Source organism: Dromaius novaehollandiae, chromosome 2 (assembly GCF_036370855.1).
Source record: "Dromaius novaehollandiae isolate bDroNov1 chromosome 2, bDroNov1.hap1, whole genome shotgun sequence".
In the NCBI taxonomy this organism is placed as follows: domain Eukaryota; kingdom Metazoa; phylum Chordata; class Aves; order Casuariiformes; family Dromaiidae; genus Dromaius; species Dromaius novaehollandiae.
The window spans coordinates 139,272,577-139,299,959 of NC_088099.1; the positions used below are offsets into that span (position 1 = coordinate 139,272,577).

The window sequence follows — 27,383 nt, forward strand, 5'->3', positions numbered from 1 at the left end:
ACTTGAAGTTACTTGAAGTTAACTTGGAGTTACACTGAAGTTACACTGAAGTTGTCTCTAGGTGACAAAATGAATGTCCTATGCATGAATACATTCCAAAGTGCTAAATCCTGGAACTATATGAAATTGCAGGGATATTTCTTCTCCACTTCCTAGGAGAAGGGGGATACACAAATGTTGTGTCCCAGTATTTGTGTGGGTAATATGAACGTATTCCACTGACTTTTCAAGTTAAGTCACACAGAAGAACACTTTTATACCAAATACCTCTATCAGTGAATTTGCATTTGTGATGTATTGAACTTGATCTGACACAGCTACCTTCCATTTTGCTCAGTGTTATCTTATCTACACTAGGTGTAAGCAACACCTCAAACAAAGCTTACTTTCTCTACAGCACACAGATACTTACACAATATGAGCCAGGTTTAGAGGTTTTTCAGGCTGGTCAGGGAACATTGGGTGCAAAGGTTCACGGCTGGAAGCACAGCTTAAAGACTTGCTAAGTGCATTAGTTAGCTTCTTAGCAGGTGATTTCTGGGAGGAACAAGGAAGGAAGAGGTAATCTGGACAAGTAAGGTGCACACTGTTTCTACTAAAGGAAGCACAAAACAATAGGTAGCTCTACTGCTTATATTCATATAGTCTTATACCCTCCATTTCCCTTCCCCACCAGTGCCCCAAGAGTCTAGTAAGCCAAAGATGATGCAGACTGGCTGCAGTTTACTCTTACCGTGAGTGGCCCTTAAGGTAGGCTCTGGAAGGTATATCTATAAGGATAGATGCAGATTGCCATAGGTTCTTTGCAATGCTGTAACTTGGGTAATATTGAACAGTGAAGGACAGCACAGAGATAAAGTCTTCTGGACTGGAGCTGGCTTGCACGTCACCAACTTAGAGTGCAAGCCGAAGAAATTTGTGCCTGTCCATACAGACATACTGCATGAGACACAATTTCCTTTCTAGTTATGGGCCAGATACAAAGCTCTTATATTCTTTCCTCCTCACCAGTATTTCCTTCCTCAGTGTCCTGTACTTGTTAGCTGTTGATCCAAAGCTCCCCTCTTGCCTCCCCTAGATGCCCTGGCCCCTGCTACACTGGGGAAAGCAATGGGGAGAGCGAAACTTCAGACACAACATGGCCTGAATTGTACCCGCATGGCAACAGCAAGCAAGAAGAGGCTGAAATACTTCCATTGGTACCAAAAAACTGAGCGGCTCTGTGCAAAAAGCATGCTTTTCAGCCTCAAACCTTCCAACAGTGCAAGTCTAAAAAAAAAAAATCACCACTTTTTGCTTTCTAGTTTTGTTTAGACATTCTTTACATTGAACACGTTAATAGAAAAAGCCATCTTCCCAATCACATGTCCTTTTCTAGGATTTCCAGGGTGATCCTGCAACTACACAGGGCTCGGAGATCTGGGATCTCCTCTAGGCTCTGTGAGAGACTCCTGGGGAACTCAACACACCTCTCTGGGATTCAGGGGCTAATGATTCTTACCCCATACCCTCCCCCAAAATATAGTTTAATGTGCTGAAATGTTAAAATATTTTTAGAGCTTAACAGGAATGGTATTATAGATGCACACACTTCCCACAAAGTTATTACTGCAATCAAGATAATGAAATATTTCTATTACAGAATTCCAATATAAATATGTAAAATTCAAGCTTTCTCTCTTTTTCATTATAAATGCAATTTCACTCTGAATACAGATCAGTTGAATTCCACTGCGTACATGAACACATTCAACCTGCACGGGAAGCTCGATAGAGAAACTTTACGGAGAACGCTAACCTGTTCTGAACAAATGCTAATAACACTACAGAAATGCAGTTTCAAACTTGAAGGAAAACATTTGGAACCGCTAGGCATGCAGTCACATTTTGTCTTTTGCCGAGCAGAAATCCTAAGTTTCGAAATGATTTCGTGCCTATAACTACAGCTCTCTTGCTGCAGCAAGAAGTAATTTTACAGCACACGTTGCTATTAGGAGAGGACTAAGAGCTGTGGATCGGGCACTTCCTCATTCAGAGACCACACTCAAGTCAGTCATGTCTATGCAACAAGAAGCAATTAGGACCCACTAACACATTTACAGACCCCGATCTGCTAGGAGGCAGTGCAGGGCCATGTGACAGGCATACAGAGCAAATCACTTAAATTTAACCCTTGTCTGCTCCAGCAACGGAAAGGCAGATGCTGAAAGGATGAGGCTTGCAACTGTTTGTGAGCTTTGTGAAAAAATACACGCAAAGCCCTGCACGCACACGAGTTTTGGCTGCATGCATCACATCCTTTTATATAACCATATACTTTTCTCATATTTGAGAGTTTCTCCGCTGATGGTCTCTAGCTTCGGACCCTGGAGGATGGGGTTTCCCAGTGAGTGAGGGCTTCTGCCAGGATTTTGCTCCCGTGCACGGAGCGCTTGGCGCCCACAGCGGGTGCCTGTCTGAGAAGGTTGATGCAGTTGTTGATATTTCTCTGTCAGCTTAGCAAAAGTGTTGCATTATTTTGTTTAACAGAGAGAAGTGCCGACGCACGGTTTCCCCTGTAGCAAACACTGCGGTGGCTCTGTGACCACGCTCCAGCCTACTGCGCCAGGCCGGTACCAAATGCTACACATATGCTGCAGCCACTTGACTGGAAATATTGACGAACGCGCGTTAAGCATTCGTCGTGTCATTCCCGCGCAGGCAGCAGCACGCCAAGCGGAGAGTGCCAGGCTGAGCCTTACTTCACCGCATGTCCCGCGGGAAGGAGGAACCTTACTGCGACCACGGCTCTGCTGTGCTGCCGCTCGGCGCAGCCCAGGGCTGCCCGGCGCCTCCGGTCTGCCCTCAGGGAAGCCGCTTCCCACCGCCGCTCTCTCCCGCCAGCTCCCGTGTGCGGATGCCCCGGCTCCGGCCGCGGCGCCGAGGCAGGTGGCTGCAGGCTCCTCGCTGCCAGCGGGGTCAACGCGCGCGAGCCTGCCCTTACCCATGACGTGTACTCTTTCATTTGGTGCTGGTTGCTGTGGGAACCGCTGGCGTGTCCTCTCCAGAAGCAGTCCTGACAGAGCTGGTAATTGTGGCACTGCTGGCACCGGTAGCGAAACCCCATCATGCTCTCGCTGTGGCAGTACGAACACTCGACGGGGTGGAAGACTGCGCCGGAGAGACATCGCACAGTAAGGCTGGCTGGAGGCACCGCGGGGAAACATTTCACAAAGCCCAAACGGAGGAGCGAACCCTTTCCTTGTTTATAGCAACTTCTGGCAACGCGTGCCAGCTGCAGCTCTGACCCACGGAGACTGCCCTGTGAGAGCTCGACTCGGCCGCGAAGAGCCTTCTCTGAGCTACAAGCAATAGTTACTACATTTATCATCTGAATCGATGCCTCCACCCCTTGGGCACAGCAGCAAAAGAATGTGTTTAAACAGTGTTTAACCAAATACATTACAGAGGAAATATCTAACTGAGAAAAGCCACTTCACCCTTGTAGCCGCATTGCTCGGGGAAGTCTGGCTGTAGCGTCAGCAGCTGAAGCAATGAGCCTCAGAGCAAAAGTCACACTCAGGTGTCTGATTATCAGAAGCACAAAGTGGATTTAGGCATATAGTGGCCTCTTCTAATTACCTGTGATTCATCTGTAAAACTGACAGGATTTAGGTATCTATATATGGATTTAAAAATTTAGCTTTGGATGCCTAAATTTGAAAATTGGTCCATGTAAGGGACCAAGTTGGTCTTGTTCTTTATTCCACTCAGAAGCAGATTATAATGAGGATTCAAATGACTGAGCACATTAAAGCTCAGCAACTTCATCCACCAGCCACAACATTTTCAACCACTTTCCTGGCAATACTGCCCTTTCTCTTCCTCTTTCCTCACTACAGCATGTACCAAATATACCAAGGGGTACTGTACATCTTGTTTCTCCCGGGTATGTTCTGTTTTTCTGTCTTAGGGCTCCATCTGGGAGGATTTGTGGTAAGTGCAGAGTGTGTCAGGTTTATTTGCAGCACAAAGGGCTGGGAAACAGCAGAGAGCTGGTGGGGGACAGGGGTGGACGACAAGAGCTTGAGGAAGGTGGGACTCATAGCTAGGACTGCAGACAAGAAGGACTTGGCAACATCACCCTACCCACCTTGTTGCCTCTAACTGCAGTGGTGATTTGGTACATGAATACAACTTCCTTCTCCTTCCAGCACCAGAAAAATAGCTGGGCACCCCCACTTCCTATTTAGCCCCATATTCTTGTTGGCAGTACATTACAAATATTTTTATTCTCTGACAATGTGAGTATATATGACGTTTTCTGCCTCCTGCCCCCGCTTCTTTTTCCCTACAGTGTCCTAAAGCTTCAGTTATGCTAGAGGTTAACCTTCAAGGGAATAACAAGCCAGGAATATTCAACTAGCACCTTACACAAGCTTACACAAGCTTACACAACCTCTGAGGCAAAATACAGGGCAAGAAAATCATTTGTTTATTATATTTCTAAATTAATATTTTTAGCATTTTCTATATAAATGTCCTCTGTTTTTAAATTTTCCTTTTTCTAGATATACAGTGTTGGAATAATGACTGTCAGCACCAATTCCTCCTAATGATCACAAGCAAGAAACGTCACATTGGGAACAAGTACACCCAGCTAAACAAGATGATAAGGATTCATGTATTGTCATTTTTTTTTCTATTCAGTATTGGCAATGTTGGTCCTTTCTGGACAGCAGAAGCAGGCTGATTTGGTGCTGGGGAACTCTTCCAGAACTGTGCAGGGAACTATACGGAGTTTGCAATTTGGTAGCCACACACTGCAAAGAGATCCACAGGCTTTCTAGCTCTGTCCCTGCAGTTTCAGTGTGGTACCATGGTCTATGTCCTTCTGCAGAGACAGTACCTGAAGGGTTTGGCTGGAGAGCCTCTACATTCATGCGTCTGTGAGCTGACTTTTCCCGAAGTGCTCAAGACGAAGTCGCAAGGCTGAGAAAGATGTTACTGCCTAGGGACATGCAACCTGCACCATGCAACCTGGTCCCTTCCCGTCTTAAAATTGGAGATCTATTCATTTTGGGGGAAGAAGGTACTTGAGCAGAAAGAGACATTTAAGTCCTTATCCTCCACACAAGCAAAAGATAAGGAGGAATCTGGAACTTCCTTTCTCCTTTTCTGAGTATACTGTCTGGCAGTGTAAGCTTAAGAGGAGATCCTTCATAAGGACCTTTTGGCTATTTTGTACTGCGCTGGACTTCTCTTGCCAAGTATACTGCATGAACGGAAACCGCCAAGCTGTTCCTTCTCTACTGCCATATGTCATAGCTACTAAAAGTTGTGGCCTTGATTGTTTACCAAATGTAAGTGTGTTGATGGATCGAGTCCTGTTGCGCTTTGCTCATCCAGAGCACAGGAGGAGAGGACATGGTCAGGAAAATTTCTGGAGCACAGAAAAAATTAAGCCACATTCCTGGCTGAATCACCAATAGGATTCTTTAAATGTTTTATCACTGACTTTAAAAACAGCACATGGATTCAATGACCCCAGTGCAATAGCTCCTACAAAACCATTCATACAGTGAGAAAACCATTGCACAAAACTTTACTGCTGTAACTCTTATTTTCTTGGGCAGCAGCTGTTACTTACCGTTTTCAACATTTGCCAGTCGATGAAGAAGTGGTAACCACACTAGACACTGTGGCGGGGGATCAGACATGAGAGTATCCAAGAAAGTGTTTAGTGTGACTTTTTTCTGCTCAAATAAGCAAACAAACATGCATGAAAAATTAGTAATCAGACATATCAAAATGCTTTTAGCTTGTTCTTATAAAAACACTTGGAAACATAATTCAGATACTGTTTGCTTGTAACTTTTGATTTACTAAAAAGAACAACTGATATTACCAATGACTTTACACACTATTTTTAGTAGTTACAAGGTATACTAATGATGACTAGCAGTCCTTGGCATGAGGCTGGGAGAGTGACACTGAGTTCTTATTCACTTCAAGGCTCTCTTCCAGAAAAGTCATTGACTAAAGCTCCTTTGTGAATAATGCTCACATTCAACTTATCAGGTTCTTAAATGTTTTGAGTACCAGATAACAAATACACGTGCATATAGGTATTAGTATGTGTTGTCAATTTTCAAATGAAAAGCCCTACAAACAATGACTGATACTACTCCAACAGACAAAATGAAAGAAAATAATGACAAGGGGGTATAATTTCAGAAACAATGTAGGGTATGGACAGACCATCACAGGAGAATGAGTTAGTGTGATTTAAGAAACTACTGCTTGTCTGTTGAGCCTTGGTAAGTGGTCATGGGTGAGCTCTGACTGTGGGACATTGTAAGCATTTGCATACACTGAGGGACTGCAGCTGACCTGACTGTTCATGACCTGTCTGTACTTAAAGGTCTATGCCCCATTCTCTTTCAAAGAGATTTCAACTCTAAAATATCCCTGTTGATTTTAAAAGTGGAATCCAAGAGCTCAGGTTTCTTAGATGTCTGGAAAAAGTCATCACAAATCTTAGTGCAGTTGTTTTTGAGATGTGTGATATTCCATCCTGATATGTCCACCACAAATACTTGCTCTTTCCTATGAGATATACTGGCAATACAGTGTGTATTAAACCACACAGTTACTGATTGGTCAAGGATGGAGGGTCCTTAAGAAACCAGAAGCTGAAATTAAGATACAAAAATATTGAGCCATGTTGAGAATGCCCACAGATATACTTTATAGACATAAATATTTAAGTAGCATCCTTATATCCAGAGGGATTGCTAAATTTTCATATCTGATTGCGTAAGATACTGCTTTAACTTGCTAAAGCACTGTGGTTACCCCATAAGGAAGAAAAACAGCAGCTATGCAATAACAGGTATCATCTCTGTGTGTTGTGGAGTGCCTTTAAAAGCTGAGATGTCCAGATAGAGATTTCCAGCATTTATATACAATTGCAGCCAGATGAAAAGAAAATCATTGCTCTTCCACATGGAGGAATCACTGGACAACATCTCATTCTCTAACAGCTTCAAGGTTGAAATATTGCAGGATATTGGGAAATATATACAAATTTCTGCCCTTAAGAGAAGAGAAAACACTTCAGACTAGTTGTGATGATCAGTGTTCTTCATCCTTTAAGGAACAGAAATAGCTGGAATATGAGCTTTAGATCTCATTGAAATACTACCTTTTCCCACAAAACCTGCAGACTGAAAGCCCAAACACGCAGTCCTATAAGAGTAATCAAAGCTGTACCAGTCCCACAAATCAGTCTGTGCCAGTGTAGTACCAGAAGAGCTACCATCTGCTTATCATATGAATGGTCTTCCCATTTTTGGAGAGTGGATAAATATTTCCCTAATAAGAATCCTATGCTTTAAGTATCACCTTACAGAAAAGGATCTTTCTGATGGAGATCTACAGTGGATGTTTGGCATGGCTTTGCTGACCAATGCCATCAGCAAATGTCAGTGTTGTCTGCAGCAGAACTGAAAACTGAGGGCGAAAAGGCAAAACTAAAACTAGGAAAGGAAGGGTCATCCAATGTCCCATATTGCAAAGAGCAGCCTGAAGTCTTCTCTCTGCTCTTGAAGATGGCACAGAACTGCTCTGAAAAAGCAATCAGGAGACAAGACAGCTCTTCCACAATGGATTAGCTTTTGAATGCAGCTATAATTTAAAACCTGATTTGCACTAAATAAAGCAACTTGGCCTACCTGACAGCTTTATGGCCAAACTCCTTTGGTGGTCACCGATTTTATGGATTAGAGAGAGCAGTGTCTCTTAAAAGGACACCGGCAGAGCAATTTCCATACATTATAAAAGGCATATTTTCCTCCTGCAGCTTTTTATCAGCTGCTGGGAAAGTTGAAACTGAAAGCTGTTTTCTAAATATATGCTGCATGCAGATGGAGTCTGGATTTGTGGAACAACACTTAGCCAAGTGATAACAAAATGAAGTTAGCGTCTATCTTTTTAGCTTGGGATAAAAAAAGAGAAAGGAGAAGCGTTTTCTATTATAATAGTACTTTTTAGTATGAAGGCAATATAATATCACATTAATTCTCCCCATGGGGGAAAGTGGTGGCTATAAAACTCCTTTTTGAGCGCCAGATCTGTATTCTGAAACATTAAATCACTTCTTCTGGCATTTCTGTTCCATAAATTTGCTTATGAGGAAACCTTGTAGTTTCTACTTTGAACAACCATTCCCTCTAGTAGTGGCTCACAGACAGAGGGAAATACATGGTTTAATCAAATAAATCAGTGCAATGGGAAACAACCAAACATCTCTCCAAATGGATTGCAAATTGAAAGGGATTTGACTTCCTGAGCAGAAAATCCTTCACAGAATTTTTTTTTCCCTGAAAATTGAAGAATACACCTACTAGAGGGCTGAAAGGCTTCTGGTAAGCAAAAGTGATCCACACTGAGAGCAAACAACAGGGGATACCTGAGCAACCTGCTCACTCCCCCTTTCACTCCATGGAGGGACACTGACTAGGTCCAGACTGACTCAAAATGCACTGAAGTACTGAACAAAAAAGGAGATTCATGGACATGTGTGAGAGGTCTCATTTACCCAGCAGAGTATGTGCATTCAGTCAGAAACATGCCCAAATGTTCTGTTCTAGTGAAGGCAGGGTCTAGGTTTAGAAGTAGATGCATAAGTGTTTCCATGGATAACAGTACCAATAATCTGTAACACGTAAATGCTCAAACATGGCATTAGCCATAATACCATCAATCTAGCTTCCTAGCTGTGGATAAAAGGTAGTCAGAATTATCCCAATTGCTCAGAACCTGTCATTTCAAAGTTTTTCTAGACAGTAGGAGATGATCCAGGTCTGAATTTTTCTGTCTTTCAGGTACTGCAATGAAAAACTGTCAACCTTCTTTTGGAAGACAGTTAATAGTTTAGTTTTCAAAGAAAAGTCTGTTTTATTATTATTTTTAATAGTAAACTAATTTTAATTAGTTAAATTAAAAGATTACTAGATCTAGTTAAAATAATTTAATTTTAAAATAATTTTAACCAGATCTAGTAATCTTAAAGTCAGTCTCTGCTAAAAACTGAGCTTAACCTTCAAAACTACTACATTACAGCTCAGTAGCTGAAGTCTGAAGCTCCCAGTGGATGTTGCATTAGATGGCACATGGAAAGATTATAGAGTGGTACGGCCATTTCTCTGATAACATGATAGCTTTTCTTTTTCCAAATGAACTCTTCAACCTAATCACATTTTTTAGATGCTGTGCCACACTGAAATAAACAAGGTTGTCTGGAAAGTGATATTTTGAGGCTTAAAACTATAAGAAAATGGAAACAATAAAAATAACAAATATGCATTAGAATATCAGGAGGAACATGTTAATACTGAGGTCTTTTAGATGTACAACCTACAGGGAACAGAAAGAAATTCCCTCACTTGAAACTTTGAACATGGGGCCATGTTAATAATGTAAGGAAAAATCCTGTACTCAGAAATGTGTTTCTATTTTATCTGACCAAAGAACTCCATTGGAATACTTGAATTTCATGAATGCTTAGAACAACATAGGAGGTGTCAAACTTATCCCAAGGTATCGATTTTTGATAATGCTAAGCACGATAGGAAAGACTGAATGACCTAAGATGTGACTAAGACTCTGTGGGTATCATTTATCACAGTATCAGAGGGGTATGTTGTTTAGAGTCTCTTTTCAAAACTCTGGTTCATGCCTGGTGCAGCACTTTATGAGAATTAAATTAAGTGATTGTAAATGAAATATTAGTCTAGATTTACAAATGTGCTTGGCTGCCTACAGATGCAAACCGGCTTCTTTGTAAATACACTGTGTACCTACATAAACCAGAAACCTAGCTATAATTAGCTTTAAATGGAGATCGTGAACCAAACCATCTAGTGCCTGTTTGGAAACTATTTGTTTCTTAAAGCAGCTTTGTATATCTGGTTTGCTGTTATTTGGATGAAAGGTCAAGGAAAGCACCATTTCTGACGCCTGCCTAGATAGAAATTGAAGCCTGAATGACATTTTCCAAGAAAGAAGGAGAAATTGCTTTCTGATCTTTACTAATACCACGTCTAGTGTTCAAGGCTCAAATGCGCTGCTGCCAAGCAAGAGTACCGTTTTATTATTTTAACATGAAACTACCAAAGTCATTTCACTACATAAATTCTTCAACATACTATGAAGTGGTGGCTTAAATCTGCCTCTGTGAAACAAGATTATCTTCAAATATGCAAGCACTACTACTTAAAGTTATTTGGGAGATGATTGCATTGCCTACTGACTCTCATTTTCAGTAAAGGTTTAAGGGAGAATTTTCTATTCATTGTCAAACTTCCTGTGTGTGTAGCCCCTCATTTAAACAATGTAGCTTGATTTTGGTGAGAGCTGGGCTTAATAAAGTTGAGGTCTCATATGTGCTTGTAATAACAACAACCAACTGCAGTGAAGGACTGCATGCCCTGGGGCATTCACATCACCTAAATGTAAGAATCTAACGTAGGTGTTTAAATTAGGGGGTTAGTCTCCGCAGGCTCCCTAATTTAGGAACATCTAAGTTGGGTTCCTGTTCTGAATCACTTTTTGGCTAAACTCCTCTCTCTCAAACAATTATATAGGGAATCCTACAGAGACTAGCTTCCTAGCACATGTCCCTAACTAACCAATGTGCCAGAAGTTAGAAATGTGAATCTCCCCTCTGCCCACCCATGCACTTTCTGGGTGAATATGCATGTACGTGTAGGAAAGGAACAGGGTTGCAGTTTGCTTAGAGGTGTGACTGACAGCCGCTCTCTAGGATGTTTGCTCTCTCCTTACCTGTTGCGAGAAACAGGATTTTGCTGATTGCTCAGTATAACCAAATGAAGGCCCTTCGAAAACAGCAGTGGGCAGCTTGAGAACCTCCCGCAGAAACATGTCATATCTGCCATAAACCATCACTCCACTGGAGTCTGAAATCATTGAGAAAATATCTGAGGGGGAAAAAGACAAGAAAAAGATAAAGCTACTTCAGTCTGAGCTACAGGTTTGTTCTTAAATTCATAACGTTGACCTGAACCAAAAGTGATAAACAATTTCTCCTTATGGAAACATCCAGTACTACTGTACCTTTAATTTAACCCCACTTAACAGAAACCAAAGAAAATGACAGATATAAGAAAGTAGCTTATTTTGGCATTAAAATATCCCTGTTTCTTCCATTGTGTGTGGTCATTCTTTTTAAGTGAAGTCTCATGCACTGCATGAGGCAGTAATTTAACCAGATAAGGGGGATCTAATTTGACAAGATATGCATCATCAACTTTTTGCCTATTGCCAGTTTACCATGTCTAAATCTTGCCAATGAGTTCATTAACTTATTTATTGCTCTGAACACCCAAGAAACTGACAATCTTTGAAATGCATTATTTGACTTATTAGCTTTTTTGGTTTTTGTTCACTTATAAAAATACCCCAAAGTTTTATTACTTCAGAGATGCATGTTTCTCCTTTCTCAGACTTCACTTTTTCCCTTATTTAAAAGGATCCTAAGCTCAGCAAGGGATCACAGACTGAGGGACATTTATCATTTTTCAAGCTGTGATGGCAACAGCTTCCTTTCCATGGACCTGCAATGGCTATTCTAAGGACAGGACCCTGGAACCGCTAACAGAAAATCAGCATCATACTCCAGCCTTCCACTGGATAGACACTGCTCCTTATTCTTAAATTGTCCTAGGGAACAAACTGTGTTCATGTACAGCCATCCTCTATTTGCACAGCTACACAGAAATAATATACCAAAAAAGGGCATCGAACCTGGAAGCCTAAATTAGCATCTGGGAATCTCTACTTGTCAACTCTAATCAACAACAGTTTGTAAACTTCTTAATTTCCTCTGGCTGTGGTAGAAGGCTCAGAGGAAGCTGAAGATTGACATTAATGCTTAGGTCAAAAAGTCTGGAAAATGGTGTTCTGGACCTGAGCTAGAGACATTATAGCAGTAAATAGAAAAGTGCTGCTCCAGCTAGACTGTCTTGGCCATTTGGGAACTAGGAAGAGATCCTGTGAAATGAGAAGCCATTCTGCAAAATACATGGAATTAATTTGTGCCCTAGGGGAAGAAATATAAATAATACATAATAATATTGTATTTTTAAGTGTGAAATGAGAGGGATATTATTTTAAAAAGTCTGAAGAAATTGCTAAGTGATGGTTCATGATGTTGAACATTTGAGGTATCTGACTATACCCTGAATCATCCCAAAGAAAACATCAATTTTTCACCAGTCAGAACTAGAATATATGTGACTAGTCTTCAAAACTATAAAGTGTGCTGTGAAGCTCAGTCAAATAATCAGCTGGACTTGGAGGTGTAGCTAGCTCAGATCCCAAACCCAGCTATGAAACTATAACTTACTCTAATTCCCTGTTTTCCTATCTGTACCGTTAACTCTCCAAGTACAACAATAGGCAGGTAAATATGCCCCCCAGAAGACTTACATCTTAATTTATCCATGATCTTTCCTCCACATAGAGTCGCCAAGGCCATTTTGACAGCAAAAACGGAAATTTTACCATGTCCTTCCCTGTTCAACAGTAGAAAGGCGTCATATTTTGTAATAAGGACAGCATTCCATTTAAAGTGTGTATCATCGACATGACATATTGTAATGCACACTATATGACGATTCACATATGAAGATGTAAGACCTTTAAAATAAACGTTTGTTTTGTGGGAATATAGAGCACATCAGCACATTGTTCTGTGAAGATTTCAGACTAGATATATTGGGGTATATGAATCTCAGTATTAAGCTCCTTATCTCATTATGTGTTGAGATGATTAGTATTCCTGCTACTTGTGCTATAGTAGCACTGAAAGGCACCTGCCACAATCATGGCCTCCCTATCCTAAGTGCATTGTGTATCTTCTGTCCCTAGAAGATTGCAAATGATTGCAAAAATCAACACTCTGGGGAAAAAAACTGAACAAAGCAAAAGAGGATCACATGATTGCACAAGTTGGCTATTGTACCCCTTAATAAGTCCCAACAATTGCCTTTTAAATGATACACATGACTTCCATGAATTTGTAGCAAGAATTTTGTTGAAAAGTGGGCAATGAACCTGCATCCAGAATGAGCAAAGGGTGTTTGCTGTGATATGCAGAAGAGTCTTGCCCCCAGTTTGATCAAACTGTGGCTATGCCTGGCCCTCCTCTGGCTTGCATGTCTGCTATTTTCAACTGAAAATGAATAACGTTATTAAGCCTTTCAACCTAAAATGAATAACGTTATTAAACCTCAAATACACACAACAGTATGCCATAGAGGCAAAAAGCTATACATTTTCCTATAAATCCAGTCATGATCCAGTGAAGGCAAAAGACTTTTTTTTCTCCTGGAAGGAGAATTGCACTCTCAGGACACTCTGCGTTACCTTTAACGCATTGCTGACCTCTTCATTCAACATGAACGTCATTCATAACTTCATTGCTCCTCTTGCCGTCCCCTCCCATTCTCCCTCCATAGTCAGGATGGACCCCAGTGATTATCTGCCGTTACAGAAACCTTGCTATAATCTAACTGCATAAGTAATATACTCCATCACACAGTGCAAGGCACTCCTTACTCCTGACCTACACCTTCTGTTTAGGCAAAACTAAGTACAGAGTGTCCACAGGAATGGCAGAATGAAAATGTTATAATATTCAATCCCTTCCAGAGGGTGAAAATGAACATGTACTCTGAAGTTCATCTGCTTTTTAATACTCATTTTTTTGGCATCAAAATGTTGAAATGTGTGTTTTTTCTTGGAGTTTTCAGAGTCTTCCTATAAGGCAGTCACAGTCAACTGTTGCACTGGAGCAACATTTATTTATCTTTCATACTCCTTAGCATTATTTAATAGCTTTGTATATGTCTGTTTAATGATATCATAGATGACACATTGTCACCGTGATTTTAAAAAACAGACATTGTCAGCCAGTATTTGCCAGCTAAATCCAATGGCAACCATTTCTCCTTTCAGATCCTACTGATAGGGCTAATAATGGGACCAGATGATAAGATTTTGTGTCATTTTATAGAAGTGGAGTTTCTGTGACCTTCGGGCTCTACTCTATTAGGGGACATTATATCTATAAGGGATTTCCTATTAAAATAGATATAATTATCTCTTGCATAAGATTCTCTAACTGCACTGGCAACAGCAATATATGGAAATTTAGCTCTCCATCAATATTTATGAAATTACTCTGTTGCTTGTCACTCATAATTTTAACGAAGAAAATTGCATCTGATCAGGACAAAAAGGTAACCGATTCTGGAAAGACACAGAGCCTTTTGCTATATCTCTGTGCTTACCCCAAACCAAACTAACACAGTAGCATATGTAGTAGGCATGAATGTTATTTTCATTTGGGTATATTAAAGCATGCTACATGCCTCACTGCTATATTCACTGTAAGTCACTCAGACTTTACAAAATGAGTCAGTTCCCTAAGCTTGGCTAGCTAATAGCCTTTACGGTTCAGTGAACTGGATTTAGTTCCAGCTCAGCATAACACATGATTCTAAATATTAATTCTAAATATTTTTATATGAATTTAAAATTCTGCTTTTGGTCAGAAAATCAACTAGAGATGCAGACAAAAATAAATAAACTCACTACTTTAGTATTTAAGAAATAAATCTTTACTATCTTTACTATGTTCTTCAGTGCTAGGCTTGGTGCGCATTTTCTTTTTCATTCCATTGTGTTGTCTCTGACCGACTCCGTAAGACTAAAATCACAATATAAATACCTCAGAATCTATTTCAGTCTCTTGTATTTCCATTCTTCATTGGCTAGATTCTCATTTGTGCAAACTAGCACTTAGCAATGCTGTAGCTATGGCTGAGAGAATTTGGTCCTTTTGTGTTCTTTTTGCGCATGATACCCTTCAGATCTTTGGCAATTTTTCTGCACTCAGTGTATATCATGATATACACTGCACTCAGTATACATCAGTATATCATCTGCTTTTAAAAGAGTTATTAGAGTTCAGAAAAATAAATGCTCAGTGGAAGCAACTGCATTATTAAGAAGCAATGAAAGAACTAGATGAAGAAATTATGCCCGTGTGGAAGTGCTTCAGATTTAGATATTTTTCCCAGTAGATTTAGCTACATTTACTAACAGGATTATATTCTTCACTGGCAGACACATCAAGTCACCTTCAGCTTTCCACCCCAGAGCCATTGTTTTTTCTCACATTCAAACAGTTATGGAATAGAAATAGTGAAGATTTCATTTATCTCTTCAATCTCTCAGTTTGGGTTGATTAGTTTTGACACTGTATTTTGTATCAGACATTTGTATTCACAAAACCATCACTAAAGCCAGTATAAATTCAATTTGCCCCCTGAAATATATGTGTATTCACGTGTGTGTGCATACATATACATACATGCATGTATAAATATATATGACTGATGAACGGGCAGGATACTGGGGCTGAAGACTTTCCAATATCACTTGGATCCAGAAATGCCCTAAGCTACTGCTAAGCACTACAGATCTCCTTGATTGGCAGTACTCAGGCTGCTTTACTGAAGTGCTGCTGCATAAAAGCAGATGCTGAGGCAGTGGCTGACAGCAGCATGCAGTTCTCTATTGAACTCAGCATTCCCTGAGTGAAGCTTTAGGCTGGCTAATGCAAAGAGATATAAATTTTACTAGTGGAAATAGGAGAGGACAGAAAGTATTTTGGTTTTATATAACACCTCTCATACTGAAGTTACCCTTCAGATCCCTACAGAAAAGCACTAGGTGCATTAATGATGGCAAAGGCAAATCTTGAAGTTGATATGTACTTAGCAAAAATAAGGGACAGAGTACTTAGAAAGGAGAATGGTGGCTGGGGCACTAAGGTTATCTCCTGCTGCTTGGGACAAAAAGAAAAAAAAAGGCAAAAAATAATATATGCTTTTAGACACCGGAGCAGAGCAGACAGTTCCCTCTTTAAGTGTATGCCTATAGAGAGAGACAGCCTCTCTCCAGAGCAAGGAAGCCCTATAGACTGCCTGATAGAATCCATAGACCAGTTAAGGCTAAGTCCAAATTTAGGGCTTGAATATGTAGCCTTTTAGTTCAGCAATAAGAGTGGTACTGAATGACACCAGCATTTGTAAAGATTTCTAGCAATACTCATACTGAGACAGCTGTAAGGGAAAACCTGGTGGGGAAAACTACAAAGAGATAACATCATATCTTTACAAGTAGCTAACATGTCCCATTAAATGGGCACTGAGAAAATACAATTTTTCTCATTAACTAGGCATGAAGTATAAAATTTTCCATGGTGGTCCCCCAGCTCTTTAAGTTATCTTTTCCAAAAGTAACAAAATTTCTTCGGGATTCCTACCACCCACCTTAATTATGGTGGGGAACTCGGAATTGTCAGAGGCTATAATTAAAAATTCCCATTCTTCCAAACAGATTCCAGTAAGGAAATCATTGGAATCAAGCAGAACTCTTTCATTTAGCAGAGTCAAATGTGTAAAAAGCAAATCTCTGAAATGTACTTTTTGCAGGACTTCTTTCTAAAAGGCCAACTGGACTGTATCATTTCCAGTGATGAGCAAAGGTGGAGAAGAGAGGGAATTAAACATTCTGCAGCTTCAAATAGACAGACTAACAAGAAGTGGTTTCCAATACAGGTACTGAACATCTTTACACTTTGACTTCCATATGATTCTAATGCACATTTGATTAAAAAATTGCATGAATATTTCATCTTTTCTTTGTAGAAGTCAAGCCCCAGCATTTGGATTTTGTGAGTTTCATAGCTCAGAGCTCACAGCTCCATTCTTAACACAAGTACATCAAGTGACAGGAAAAATTAGCTGTTATCTCCTTGTCAGTTAAACTTTGCGGCAAGAGTAGTGGTACTGTGATAGCGAGTAAGTGCTGAAGATGATCTAGCACAGAATATTTACAGTCTGTTTAAAACCAGCCTTTTTAGGACCTGCTTTACTTGATGAGGCTGATACTCCACCTAGTCAGCTAGTGAGGCTTTGACAAAGGCCTGGGCTGAAATTTTCAGAGGTTTGTGCTTGCCATCTTGCTGTACGTAATCGTGTGAAGGAAGTATGCTATTATTTCACAACTCCAGTTAGTAACCTTATTCCTTGGAGCAAAAGCTATTGCCCACATGTGCAGCTAAATGTAAATTAGGCATGTTTTTGTCCAGCTTCTTGAAAGCCCAACCTTCTCACTCTGTTCACTGTTTGTGAAAAAAAGTCTGTGATCACTTAGGACAGCCTTCTCATTTATACTGAAGAGCTATTAAGCTGTTTTGGCCTTAGAAGACTGTTTTTCATTTTTTATGATCTTCAGGGTTTTTTTGTTTTTGTCTGGTTGAATTTATAGAATCAAATGTGATCATCTTAACATTCATTAATAAAGAGAAAAAATAATTCTTCAGTAACATCCCGGAAGCCTTGCATAGCATGCTTTGACAGGTCAACCATTTGCTGAAAACACAAGGTTAAGAAACAGAAGAGATAGCAGGATTATTTTAGGAGTGAATATTGTGATTTTAGTGCGTACAAAGTAATCCCCCCCTTTTTTTTAATCAGAAAAGAGTGCAGGCAAATTAGTTTAACTGTCCAGTTTCTCTAAATGGGGGAGCAAAAATGAGAAAAAGACTTCGGCCTCTCCCTTCCATGCCTTTTTTCCCCTATATGCAATGTTTGCTTCTCTGTGAGCTTGGGAATACAAGAAAAGACCTTGCTCCTTCCTCTACTGACTTGTAGCCTTCAGCAGAGAAGGACCTTTCTTGTCTACTGCAGAGAGCAGCAGGAAAGTAGCCACATAGGAAGCAGAGATGTCAGATCTGTTAAGATCCAAAACAGCTCTCACATTATCCCCTCTAGCATGTAGGAGCCATCCCGCTCAGATACTGGGAAATCTGGACCATCAGTGGTCTGGGCTGCAGGCTAAAGAAACACCTGACCCAAAACATAGATTATCTGGATCATACTAATGCTGGGACTCAGACACTGAGAATCAGACACTGATTCTCAAACACATCTATATTTGTGATAGGTGGCCAACATCCCATTATAATAAAGAGAGATCTAGTTGATACTGATCTCTGTGAAGCCAAGGGAGCAGACAAGCTCTGTTGATAAGCTGAATCACTCCCTGGGCTCAACAAACTACACCAAGTAAGTTTTCTTTGACTATAAAGAAAATAAAGACACACAGCTCACACACAGACATGTGAACTTAGCTGTCTTAGACTGGAACTGGATCTCAACTCAGCTGAATCTCAACTCAACCAATATGATGTATTTAAAACAGTGATACGCATCCCGTTCCTATCACAGATAGGATACCAAAGCTGAAGGCCTCTTCCTGGGGATCCTTAGGGTCTCTCTGTCCTTCTGGGAAATGCGTGCTGTGCACCCAGCTCAGAGGCAGCAAGTCAGATGCAGGAGCTGCTCTGAGAACTGAGCGAGAGTTACATTCTCCTCACCCCTGGCAGTTTCTGATAAGAGCCCAGAAATAGGTCACAAAACACAGAGCATCTGATGTTTTCAGGGAAAGCAAAACCTTGCCCTTTTAAGTATACTCACTATTTCAGCACAGGGGAATAAAATCTTTTTCTCTATTTTGCTGTAAGTAGCCTTGATGTCTAGCTGACATTTTTACCCCCATTACAGCGAGCTACAAAGCAAGCCTGTCATCACAGACCTTGCTACTGTGGTCCTGGGTCTTTCCCTGTGCCTATCCGTCAGGAAGCAGTTTGCTTGCAGCATGTACCAATGCATGTGCCTGGCCATTTTCCTTTTCCTTTAGCGTTCTTGTCACAGCCACAACTGTATAAATTAAAATGCCTGTTCCTTGTTTTACTGCCCTTGAGGTGATAAAAAATATTCCTGAAGGCCAGAGTTTCACAAGCGACTGACTTCTCTTTTTCTTCCCTCTGAGGGGCTGGAGGGGAGGTTGCGTGCAGGCACAGGGTGCCTCTGCAGCCCTCTCATGTGGAACGACTACTTTTTTGCTCAGCTGTTGCCATGGTGACTAAGCTGGACTGGTTGATCTGGCTCTGAAAGGCGCACAATACCAAGCAAGAAGTCCGTCAAGCGAGAGGATGGGAAAGAGAGAAGGGGAGAAGGGAAGGATCTTTATTTTAATCTTCGTGGCCAATATTTTCAGCTGGTGAATTTTCTAAATATAAGCCATAAAAAGGCTTTTTTAGGTAATTTGCGTCTTTCAGACTTAACCATGGTTCTCAGTTGTTTGGTTTTGCAGATTTCAAATATAGGCTGATGTCTATTCCTTCAGTAACGCTAATATGTATACACAGTATTCCTGTAAGGTAAGTAGCTCACTCTATCTTAAACACATCCTTTTTGCAATACAGCTCCCATGCAGTAATCTACAACATGCATTTCACTGCCAACTCCAGATCTTTACCCTGCTTCTGCCATGGGCTCGAAACCATGCTGCACTGGCATGAGCCAGAAGAAAATTGCTTACAGCTGCAAGAATTTGAAGGGAAGTAAGTTGTCTCAAAATAATGAGTTATTAACCCATGTCAGTGCTATAGAATCATTGTGGTGGTGTCAGCCACTGGTATGTCAATAAGTAACAATGCAGATTAGAAGCAGAAGTAAATTTGTACCTGTAGATAATTGTCCTTTAATAACATCTGGAACAAGTCTGAGTAACTAGATCAAAACAGAGTTGTTCTGACTTTGGCTCAGCAGAAGTGAAAGTAGAGGTCCTTAATTTTAGTTTCTGTCTCTAGTTAGAACTATTCACATGTTCAGTATTTGGGTCAGAAATTTTAGCTTGTTCAACTGTTTTTCAAAGGTATTTCCAGAGCAAGTCAGGAAAGGAAGGAAGCACACAAACTTACGGATCAAAGGCTGCTAGCAAAAAGTTGAGCAGTAAGCTGATAGATTGCTCCACGTTGATCTGGTGGGTAGTCGGCATCCGCTTGTTGAGCTGGTAGAAAATAGTTGAGATCACAGCTTCGAGGCGAGCCACATTCAGTTCTATGTTGGGATCCAGGTTGTTAAGGGCATTTTCTCGCAACGCTTCTATCACATTCCAGATGTCCACCAGGTGCACTAGGGTACAGCAGACACAGAGTCATCAGCGACACACACTCCTGAAAACAACTGAGAAAAAGAGTCATCTCATCCTACAATAATGTGGACTGTGCTTGAGAAGTACTTGATGAACAAAATTTAAAGATTTAAACTCAGAGAGAGGTGGGGAAAAGAGCAAAGACAACTCAAATCTGTTAATAAGCAACCAATTTATTGATATTCTGAGTTGTAACGAGTACAGCTTCGGTTCAGGAAACCACTCCTTATTGTATAAAGTAGTCAAGTAAAAATCTATAACCTACTGAAATCAGTGGAAGGTAAGCATATGCTAATAGTTTTTCTGAACCATGGCTCTATGAATACCCGTTCAGAAATTACTCTGAGGCATTAATTTGCATAGCAGATGGATTTTTCAGAAGATCCTAGGAATACTAACTGCTTAATATCTACTGCCATGGGCATTTTTGAAAATTTTCTTCAGCTTTTTGTACCAAAAGCAAAATATTTTACAGAAAAAGAATTATAATTGAGTCAGGGCAGACAAGCTACATTTAAAAAAAGAACATGTGAAGAAGTGATCCTAAAGTCCTATTTTGGTCTTTTAAATACAGTTACCAAGTGATTTGTTAAATCTCTTTCTCTGATAAAGTCCTTGGCTAAGCTGAATTTCATGGGGGCTGTTTTTGCCTGGGAGGACAGCTTAAAGGACAATCTCTGTTCATCCCTCATATTGTATCCAAACAGAAATCCTATTTGCATAGCATTGTTATTTTGACAATATGATCAACTTGCAACAGATTGTCATTTCTAAAAGTGGTGGACCATGCCAAACATTAAAAAAACTACACTCATTCAAAATTTGGATTTAGTTCAAACCTGAACTCAAAGAATCACTTTTTTTATCTTGAGTATTGCCTACTTTCCTACTGAACTGCCAATACGAAACAAATCATGAGGTTCAAGGTGTAAATTCTCTTTATTACAGGAGAAAGTGCTGTATAATTCTTATTACTTAGTGTGGTGCTATGTCTTATGACATATTCAGCATCACCTGAATCTTGGAGGAGATGCATTTTATGGTGGACAGAGAAATTTAATTCTAATAATTATCATTATATTTTTACTTGCTTGGTTTCCAGTCAGTGTCTTGAAGGCTGTAATGTGACATGGTCGTCTTGTGGCAGAGAAATGTAAGCTGAGACTACCTAGAAAAATGAAACTAGATATACCATCTTTTTACTTAGTCTACAATTTTTCCTCATGATTGGGTTATTTTATGTCTACCTTAGGAAAAAAAATTACCTCTAATGCCCTGCTGCCACATGTCTAGGCTGCAGTGCCCATGGAGGAAGATACAGATTGCAGGTGAGTGGCAACAGCAACAGCAACTGCTTTTGGCATCAGATACAGCAGTTTTCTACTTCTTACTATTCATCAGCAAGTAATTGGGAAAAACTGCAAGATACAGTTCCACGGAGACACCTAATCGTTTGTCTGGCCTTTGTATTAAAAGGAAACTTTTACATGTGACCTTGTATGCTGTCAGGAGGATGTCTGAGAGTCTTCTCCTGAATTAAGCCAGTTAGGTGGAGCACACAACCTCTGAACTCTTCCTTTCTTTCAGTCTAAGTAAGGAGCATCTTCTGAGTAAAAATTCTGGCATAAACCTCAGATACTTTTAAAGCAGCCATTCCCGTTCCCATTCAACCAAATGCTTTTCACTGTCAAGTTGTCTCTAAGGTAATCTGGGTAAATGGGACAGCCATAATAGTTGACTCTCTCTGAGGAAGCTTCCCTACATGGCCAGTAAATAAGCCCAAAGGCCAGATTAGGTAGGGAAGAAGAGAAGTCACCAGAAACCAGGTCATTGTGTGGTCCCAGAGAAAAGAATTAATGTCTGTTTCCTACTCGGGACCACCACGGGAAGGCAATCAAGTAAGAAATACGGAGCTACATGCCAAAGATGCAGCAACAGGCCTGGAATACGTGCACATATTTTGTGGTCTTATTAAGAGGGGAAGCGTAGGCAGAAAGCAGAAGGCTAAGCATGGTGTTTCAGTCAAGTTCTAGCTGCCACTGGCTCTGAGGACGGTCTTTCTGGTAATTCAGACTAAGTAGATCAAGGAGCAGGTGCTTCCACCAGCAGTTTCACCAGGCTGGTTTCTGCGTATTAGGATATGTGTGCAGATGGTCAAACATGACCTGTAGCTACACTCAAAAGATAACAACACAAGAAATCATAAGGCATTACAGATAGCAAAAAGGAAGAAATATATATGCAGATGGCTAACCTTGACTTGAGGCTATGCTAAAAAGATAGCAACCTTAGAAACAGCATCAATGGGGGTACTAGCTTAATGGAATTGCTAACCAAGGCAGAAATTACCAGGGCAATAATATCACAAGTACCAAATAAGGATGAAAAATCAGCAAAATCGAAGCAAATGGGAAAAGAATAAACATGGACAGGCTGTTTATTTGAGAGTGGATAAGGGTGGTAGAGGGGAAGAACATGGGAGGGAAAAAAGGGAATATAAAGGACAACAACCCATGTCATCAGGGCTGTTCAGGGGTACCTTGCGGTCAGCTCTGAACCTGATCAGCACAGAGGAACAAAAGAATGAGGCTGTTGTTCTTACCATATGTTTGTCTGATTTACTCCTGCAGTCAGGGGGAACAGCAAAGATGTCCTTAGCATTGACAAGGGAACATCCAAGGAGGATGAACCAGACATCTGGACTCCCTAACAGTGATAATGGCACACAGCGATTTCACTTTAATAACTATACCCTAGTAGTAAAAAGCACCTGAACAACAGATCATGGAGGAAAATGCCTGGCATAAGGAGTGAAGCTGAAATAGGGCTTGGTGTCTTTATTCTTCACATGATCCAATACTGATTTTAAGAGGCTGTCTGATTTTCATGGGTTTCTTCTTTTCCCACTAATATCATATTCCTAAGAAAACAGTCTTATCCAGAGTTAGTTTTGATGCTGGTCCTCGGAATGTAGATATCCAGAGGCTAGCAGAGGTGGCTAAGAATATCTGCACACTAACACATTTCAGGGAAAAAATATTGGCTGTAGTGTTAACTTTAACCTGAAAGTCTCACTGACTATTCTGATATTCATTGGTATGCCACAAAGATAGGGCACAAGCCTAAGAAAATTACTTATTGGAAATTATATTGCAGTGACAGTCTCCCACCCACCATAAAACATTAGTCTTGAGGAATTACTGTGCATTTGTACTATAAATAATTTTACTTGGACCTTTTTTTCAGAAACACTTTGGTTCCACTTGAAGCTGAATAAACAACAATCCTACTGCACAATTTTCTTTCATATTTTACTCACGAATTTCAAACCTCTTTACAGAGGCTGGAAAGTAATACTTTCTGCATGCAGAAAATGAAAGATGGACAAAAAGCAGGCTTTTACACCTGCTCTGCTAATTTTGAATATATCTGTTTAAATGACTAGCTCAAAATCACAGGGACAGTTTGTTATACTGTTGTACAGAGAACTCAAGTCTCTGCGCTTTATTTAAGTTGGTTGTTATGGACAAGAATTAACTTCATCTAAACTTGAATGGCAAAAATTGGGTATCTAGTGTCACCTGGTGCTCAAGGCTTCCTCTAACATCAGCGAAAGAAAAGGGCATTTTCCAGCAGTTGTTCGGAGACAGGTGGGATGAACAGTTCCTCAAAAGTACCACTATTACTCTTTTGACCACAGAGAAAGCCTAAAGCAACAAGTTTACATGAGATAAATAACTTCAGGTCTAGTAAAATTAACCAAGATGAATCCCACTCCTTTTTCTTTAAACATTAAGAGAAGCTGTCTTTTCTGTTCTGACTATTACATGGCCTAGAATAATTTAGGTTTTATGTGAAATATGAGCAATAAATATTTTAATCTGTAAGAAGAGCTACCAGATCATGTCATAGTCACAGCCTCTTGTTCCAAATACCTTGGCCTTGCACAGATTGCAATTAGATGTAGTACCCTAGTCACCACCCAGAATCCTATTTTTTTTGAAGTTTACTTAGATAATATGCAGACTCTTACATACTGCATCATGCTGCAAAGTCAACCTACCAACACCGGGCAAAGGCAGAGGAAAACATGGGCCCTTGCAAACTCTACTCTATTCATTTGTACTACTAGGAATTTATGCCAGTTTTAATCTACAGCTAACAAAATATCTGTAGCCTTGCACTTTTTTTTAGTGTAATTACAGAACACCAACTCTGCAAACTTTGCACAAGGTTACATTCATTTAATTTTAATTTCCATCTGCATTTTAATTTCCATCCTCTCTGCTACCCATTTTCTACAGTATCTGCTATGGTCATTTATTTATTTATTCACTCTTGAGATTATCTTAATCTCACTGCAGACAGCATTTCCTCTTACTTTGTTTGCCCATGCAATATAATAAAACCAGAATCTAATTTCTATGATGGTTACAAGAAGAGTCTGCAGTACAGCTAGCTTACTACAGCTAGCAAGAGAACATTTTCAGTCCTAAAACCTGCATAAATTCCTTCAACAAAATCAAACTTTATAAGTTTGTTTTTAATTTTTTATTGCTGTTGCTTTAATTGCTTTTGTTGCCTTAGCCACATTTCCCTCTGAAAAGGGAGTTAGTTCTCTGTGAAAAAGATGCCTGCTCTGAAATGGATCTCTAAAACTGTAGAAATCTAGCAGTTGTTTTTCAGTGTCACAGGATGATCAGGAGGCATTCAGGAGACAAACCTACATCTATCAAGCATCTGCGCATAAAGCAATTCAAAATTATATAGCCCAGCCAATCTTCGAGGACCCTTCAGAAAGGCCTCACACTCTGAAAATAGCATAGCTATAGATATCTCTCATTTGCTTGCTCTCTGAAAAAAAATGTAGATGACTTCCACAGGCAACTGCTAAGACATACATTTGCCCTTAGATTATCTGTTCTGTGATTTTTAAAGTCATGGCTAAGATAAACATCTGCATTACTACATCTTCTATGGCAAAAACTATCTGCTAATTTAACTTTTACGAGACTAAGTAATACTTAAACACTGTTATAGAGAGTTTCATATTTGCACATTCCATAACAGATAGTGATTAGTGAGTGTAAACAAAATTCAGTATCCAGACAGAAGCGGGACGAAGCAGATGAACAGCGTTACAGATGGCTGCCGTTCGCTCCTTCTCCACAGCAATCATTAGTAACAAATGCCTACTTCGAGGAGATGCTGACTGATTCACAGAGAATTAAAATTAGTATCCAAAAATATATTCCAAATAATTTTTTTGTCCATAAGTGAACCCCTTAACCTGTTAAAACAATATTTAGAGAGTGATTCTTGCCAGTATATTGCAAATTAATTAGTCTGTCTCTCTAGTATGTAAGTGTGAATGAAAGAGTGCTCACTCAAATTGAAACCAGTTTTGTATTTTCTACAAACTAAAAGGTTTTCAGGCACCTCTCAAATATTACATCCTACCCTTCTGCTTTTACCTGTGTTCAGAACACTTTTCACTATTATTAGAGCTACTTTATTACAGTCAAACACAGTACTTAGAAGCTACAGTGCAGAATCCCACCATCTTATATTTCTGTCAACATGTTAATTTGTGGAGGCGATGTATTGTGGATACATTCAGAGAGGGGAGAATTCAGGAGAAAAATACGTTGTTTACTATAAACATATATGTCAATTGATATATATGATATGATATATCAAAAGATAAATGTTTAATTGATTTTGATCTTTCTTCATTTCTTGAAGCTTTCATTAGTCTCCTCATTAACAGGAAATCAACATATTTTTAATTTATTGGCTACTTGTAACTAGTAATTTTCTGTTTGGTAGATAAAGGTATCTTAATAGCTAAAATCTGAGAGAAGAGATGGACTAGCTGCATTTTCTTTCAACTCAAAGCAAAGGAATTAAAATTTATTTACACAGCAAAAATGGAGTCTTCTTTCCATCGTGCAGTTCTTTAGAATTACAGAAAGGCTGTGAGATACAGAAAATATTTTCATACATCACTAATCTCAAAGAAGGCAGATTATTTCAAAAATCAGTTGTCAAGAAATTATGTTGCCCTAAGCAAGCATAACAAACAAAGTGTACTGAAAGTTTATCTTCTAAGTAGTAAAAAAATAAAATTAAAAAGTCTATGTGCTTAACTTTTCCCAACATTCAATTGATTTACTTATGCTAAAATCCTCATCACTTCTATTGCATTTTTCCTACTTCACCTGAACTACAAGCTCTACAATATTATCTTTCCATTTATTACTAAATGAACATAGAAGGGGAGACTACATGTAATCAAACAGGGAAAATGACTTAAATAGGGCTTTAATAATCAAGTCAAATTTACTTAACATACTGCAGGGCTAACTACATCTAAGTTAAACATGCCCAATAGAGAGTATGACAAAATTTCTCCTTGATAGATTTTTGCTTGTTGGTGAATACAGAAAAAACTTTTAAAGAAATATTAATTTACATTGTTCCTAAAGTCTAAGTATATATTTCATTAAACTTTTAGATCAGCAAAACTCTTACAGACATGCCTGAGTTTAAACATGCTAGTACCGTCATTTGAAATCAATGTGACTTGAAGGTATGTCAGGTATTTCATATGGCTTTCATTATAAGTGATAGATTTATGCTTCCTTATCTAACAATCCTAAAAATATTATAAAATGTTAGACAATTCTTCTTTTTTTGATTATAATCTATGAATCCATCACAAATGAGGGTATTGGAGCCATTTATCATCATCATTTCTATCAAGCCCTGGGAAGTTACTCACTCCTTCTGTTTGTGTCTCCCTTTCCTGCTGCCAGGAGAGTAACAGTGCACACAGCAAGGTGTATTTTCCCACTAAACTACATCTGCTTGTGGCCAAGCTGCCCCTCAAATCAGTCAGATGTAGCGCACACACTGAAAGCTTTAGCTAAGCGTCTTGCCACTATGTGCATCATCGTGCCAGCTACGATGATGTGCAGTCTTCTACATGCCTTGGTGCCAAGTCACATCAACAGAAAAATGCACCAGGCTGTTGCTTCTGTTTAGGGCTAAAACGGAGGTGGCCAACCTGTTTGGCTTGGGAGGCAAATGTATTTTTCTTAACTGGTAGAAGAATCACAGGTCCTTTCCTTGCAATCCTCGTAGCTGGCAGTGTCTGCAGCAAAGCAGAATTTAGGGGCTGCCAGGTGATAGTCTTGGCTGGGCCACAAACTCTTTGGCTGGGTATACCTGGTGACAGCTGT

The 27,383-nt window shown here is 39.7% G+C and overlaps 1 protein-coding gene across 16 annotated transcripts in view; it reads right to left on the reverse strand.

Moving 5' to 3' along the window:
* Positions 1-27,383, reverse strand: part of DTNA (dystrobrevin alpha) — a 230,041-nt gene that overhangs the window by 49,081 nt on the left and 153,577 nt on the right. For all 16 annotated transcript variants that reach the window (XM_064507580.1, XM_064507579.1, XM_064507583.1 and 13 more), the window contains 6 exons: positions 19,907-20,120; positions 12,493-12,578; positions 10,828-10,982; positions 5,630-5,735; positions 2,984-3,150; positions 413-537 (listed from right to left, as the gene is read on the reverse strand). In XM_064507580.1, coding sequence (XP_064363650.1) covers positions 413-537; positions 2,984-3,150; positions 5,630-5,735; positions 10,828-10,982; positions 12,493-12,578; positions 19,907-20,120 — 853 coding nt within the window. The remainder of the gene's footprint in view (positions 1-412; positions 538-2,983; positions 3,151-5,629; positions 5,736-10,827; positions 10,983-12,492; positions 12,579-19,906; positions 20,121-27,383) is intronic.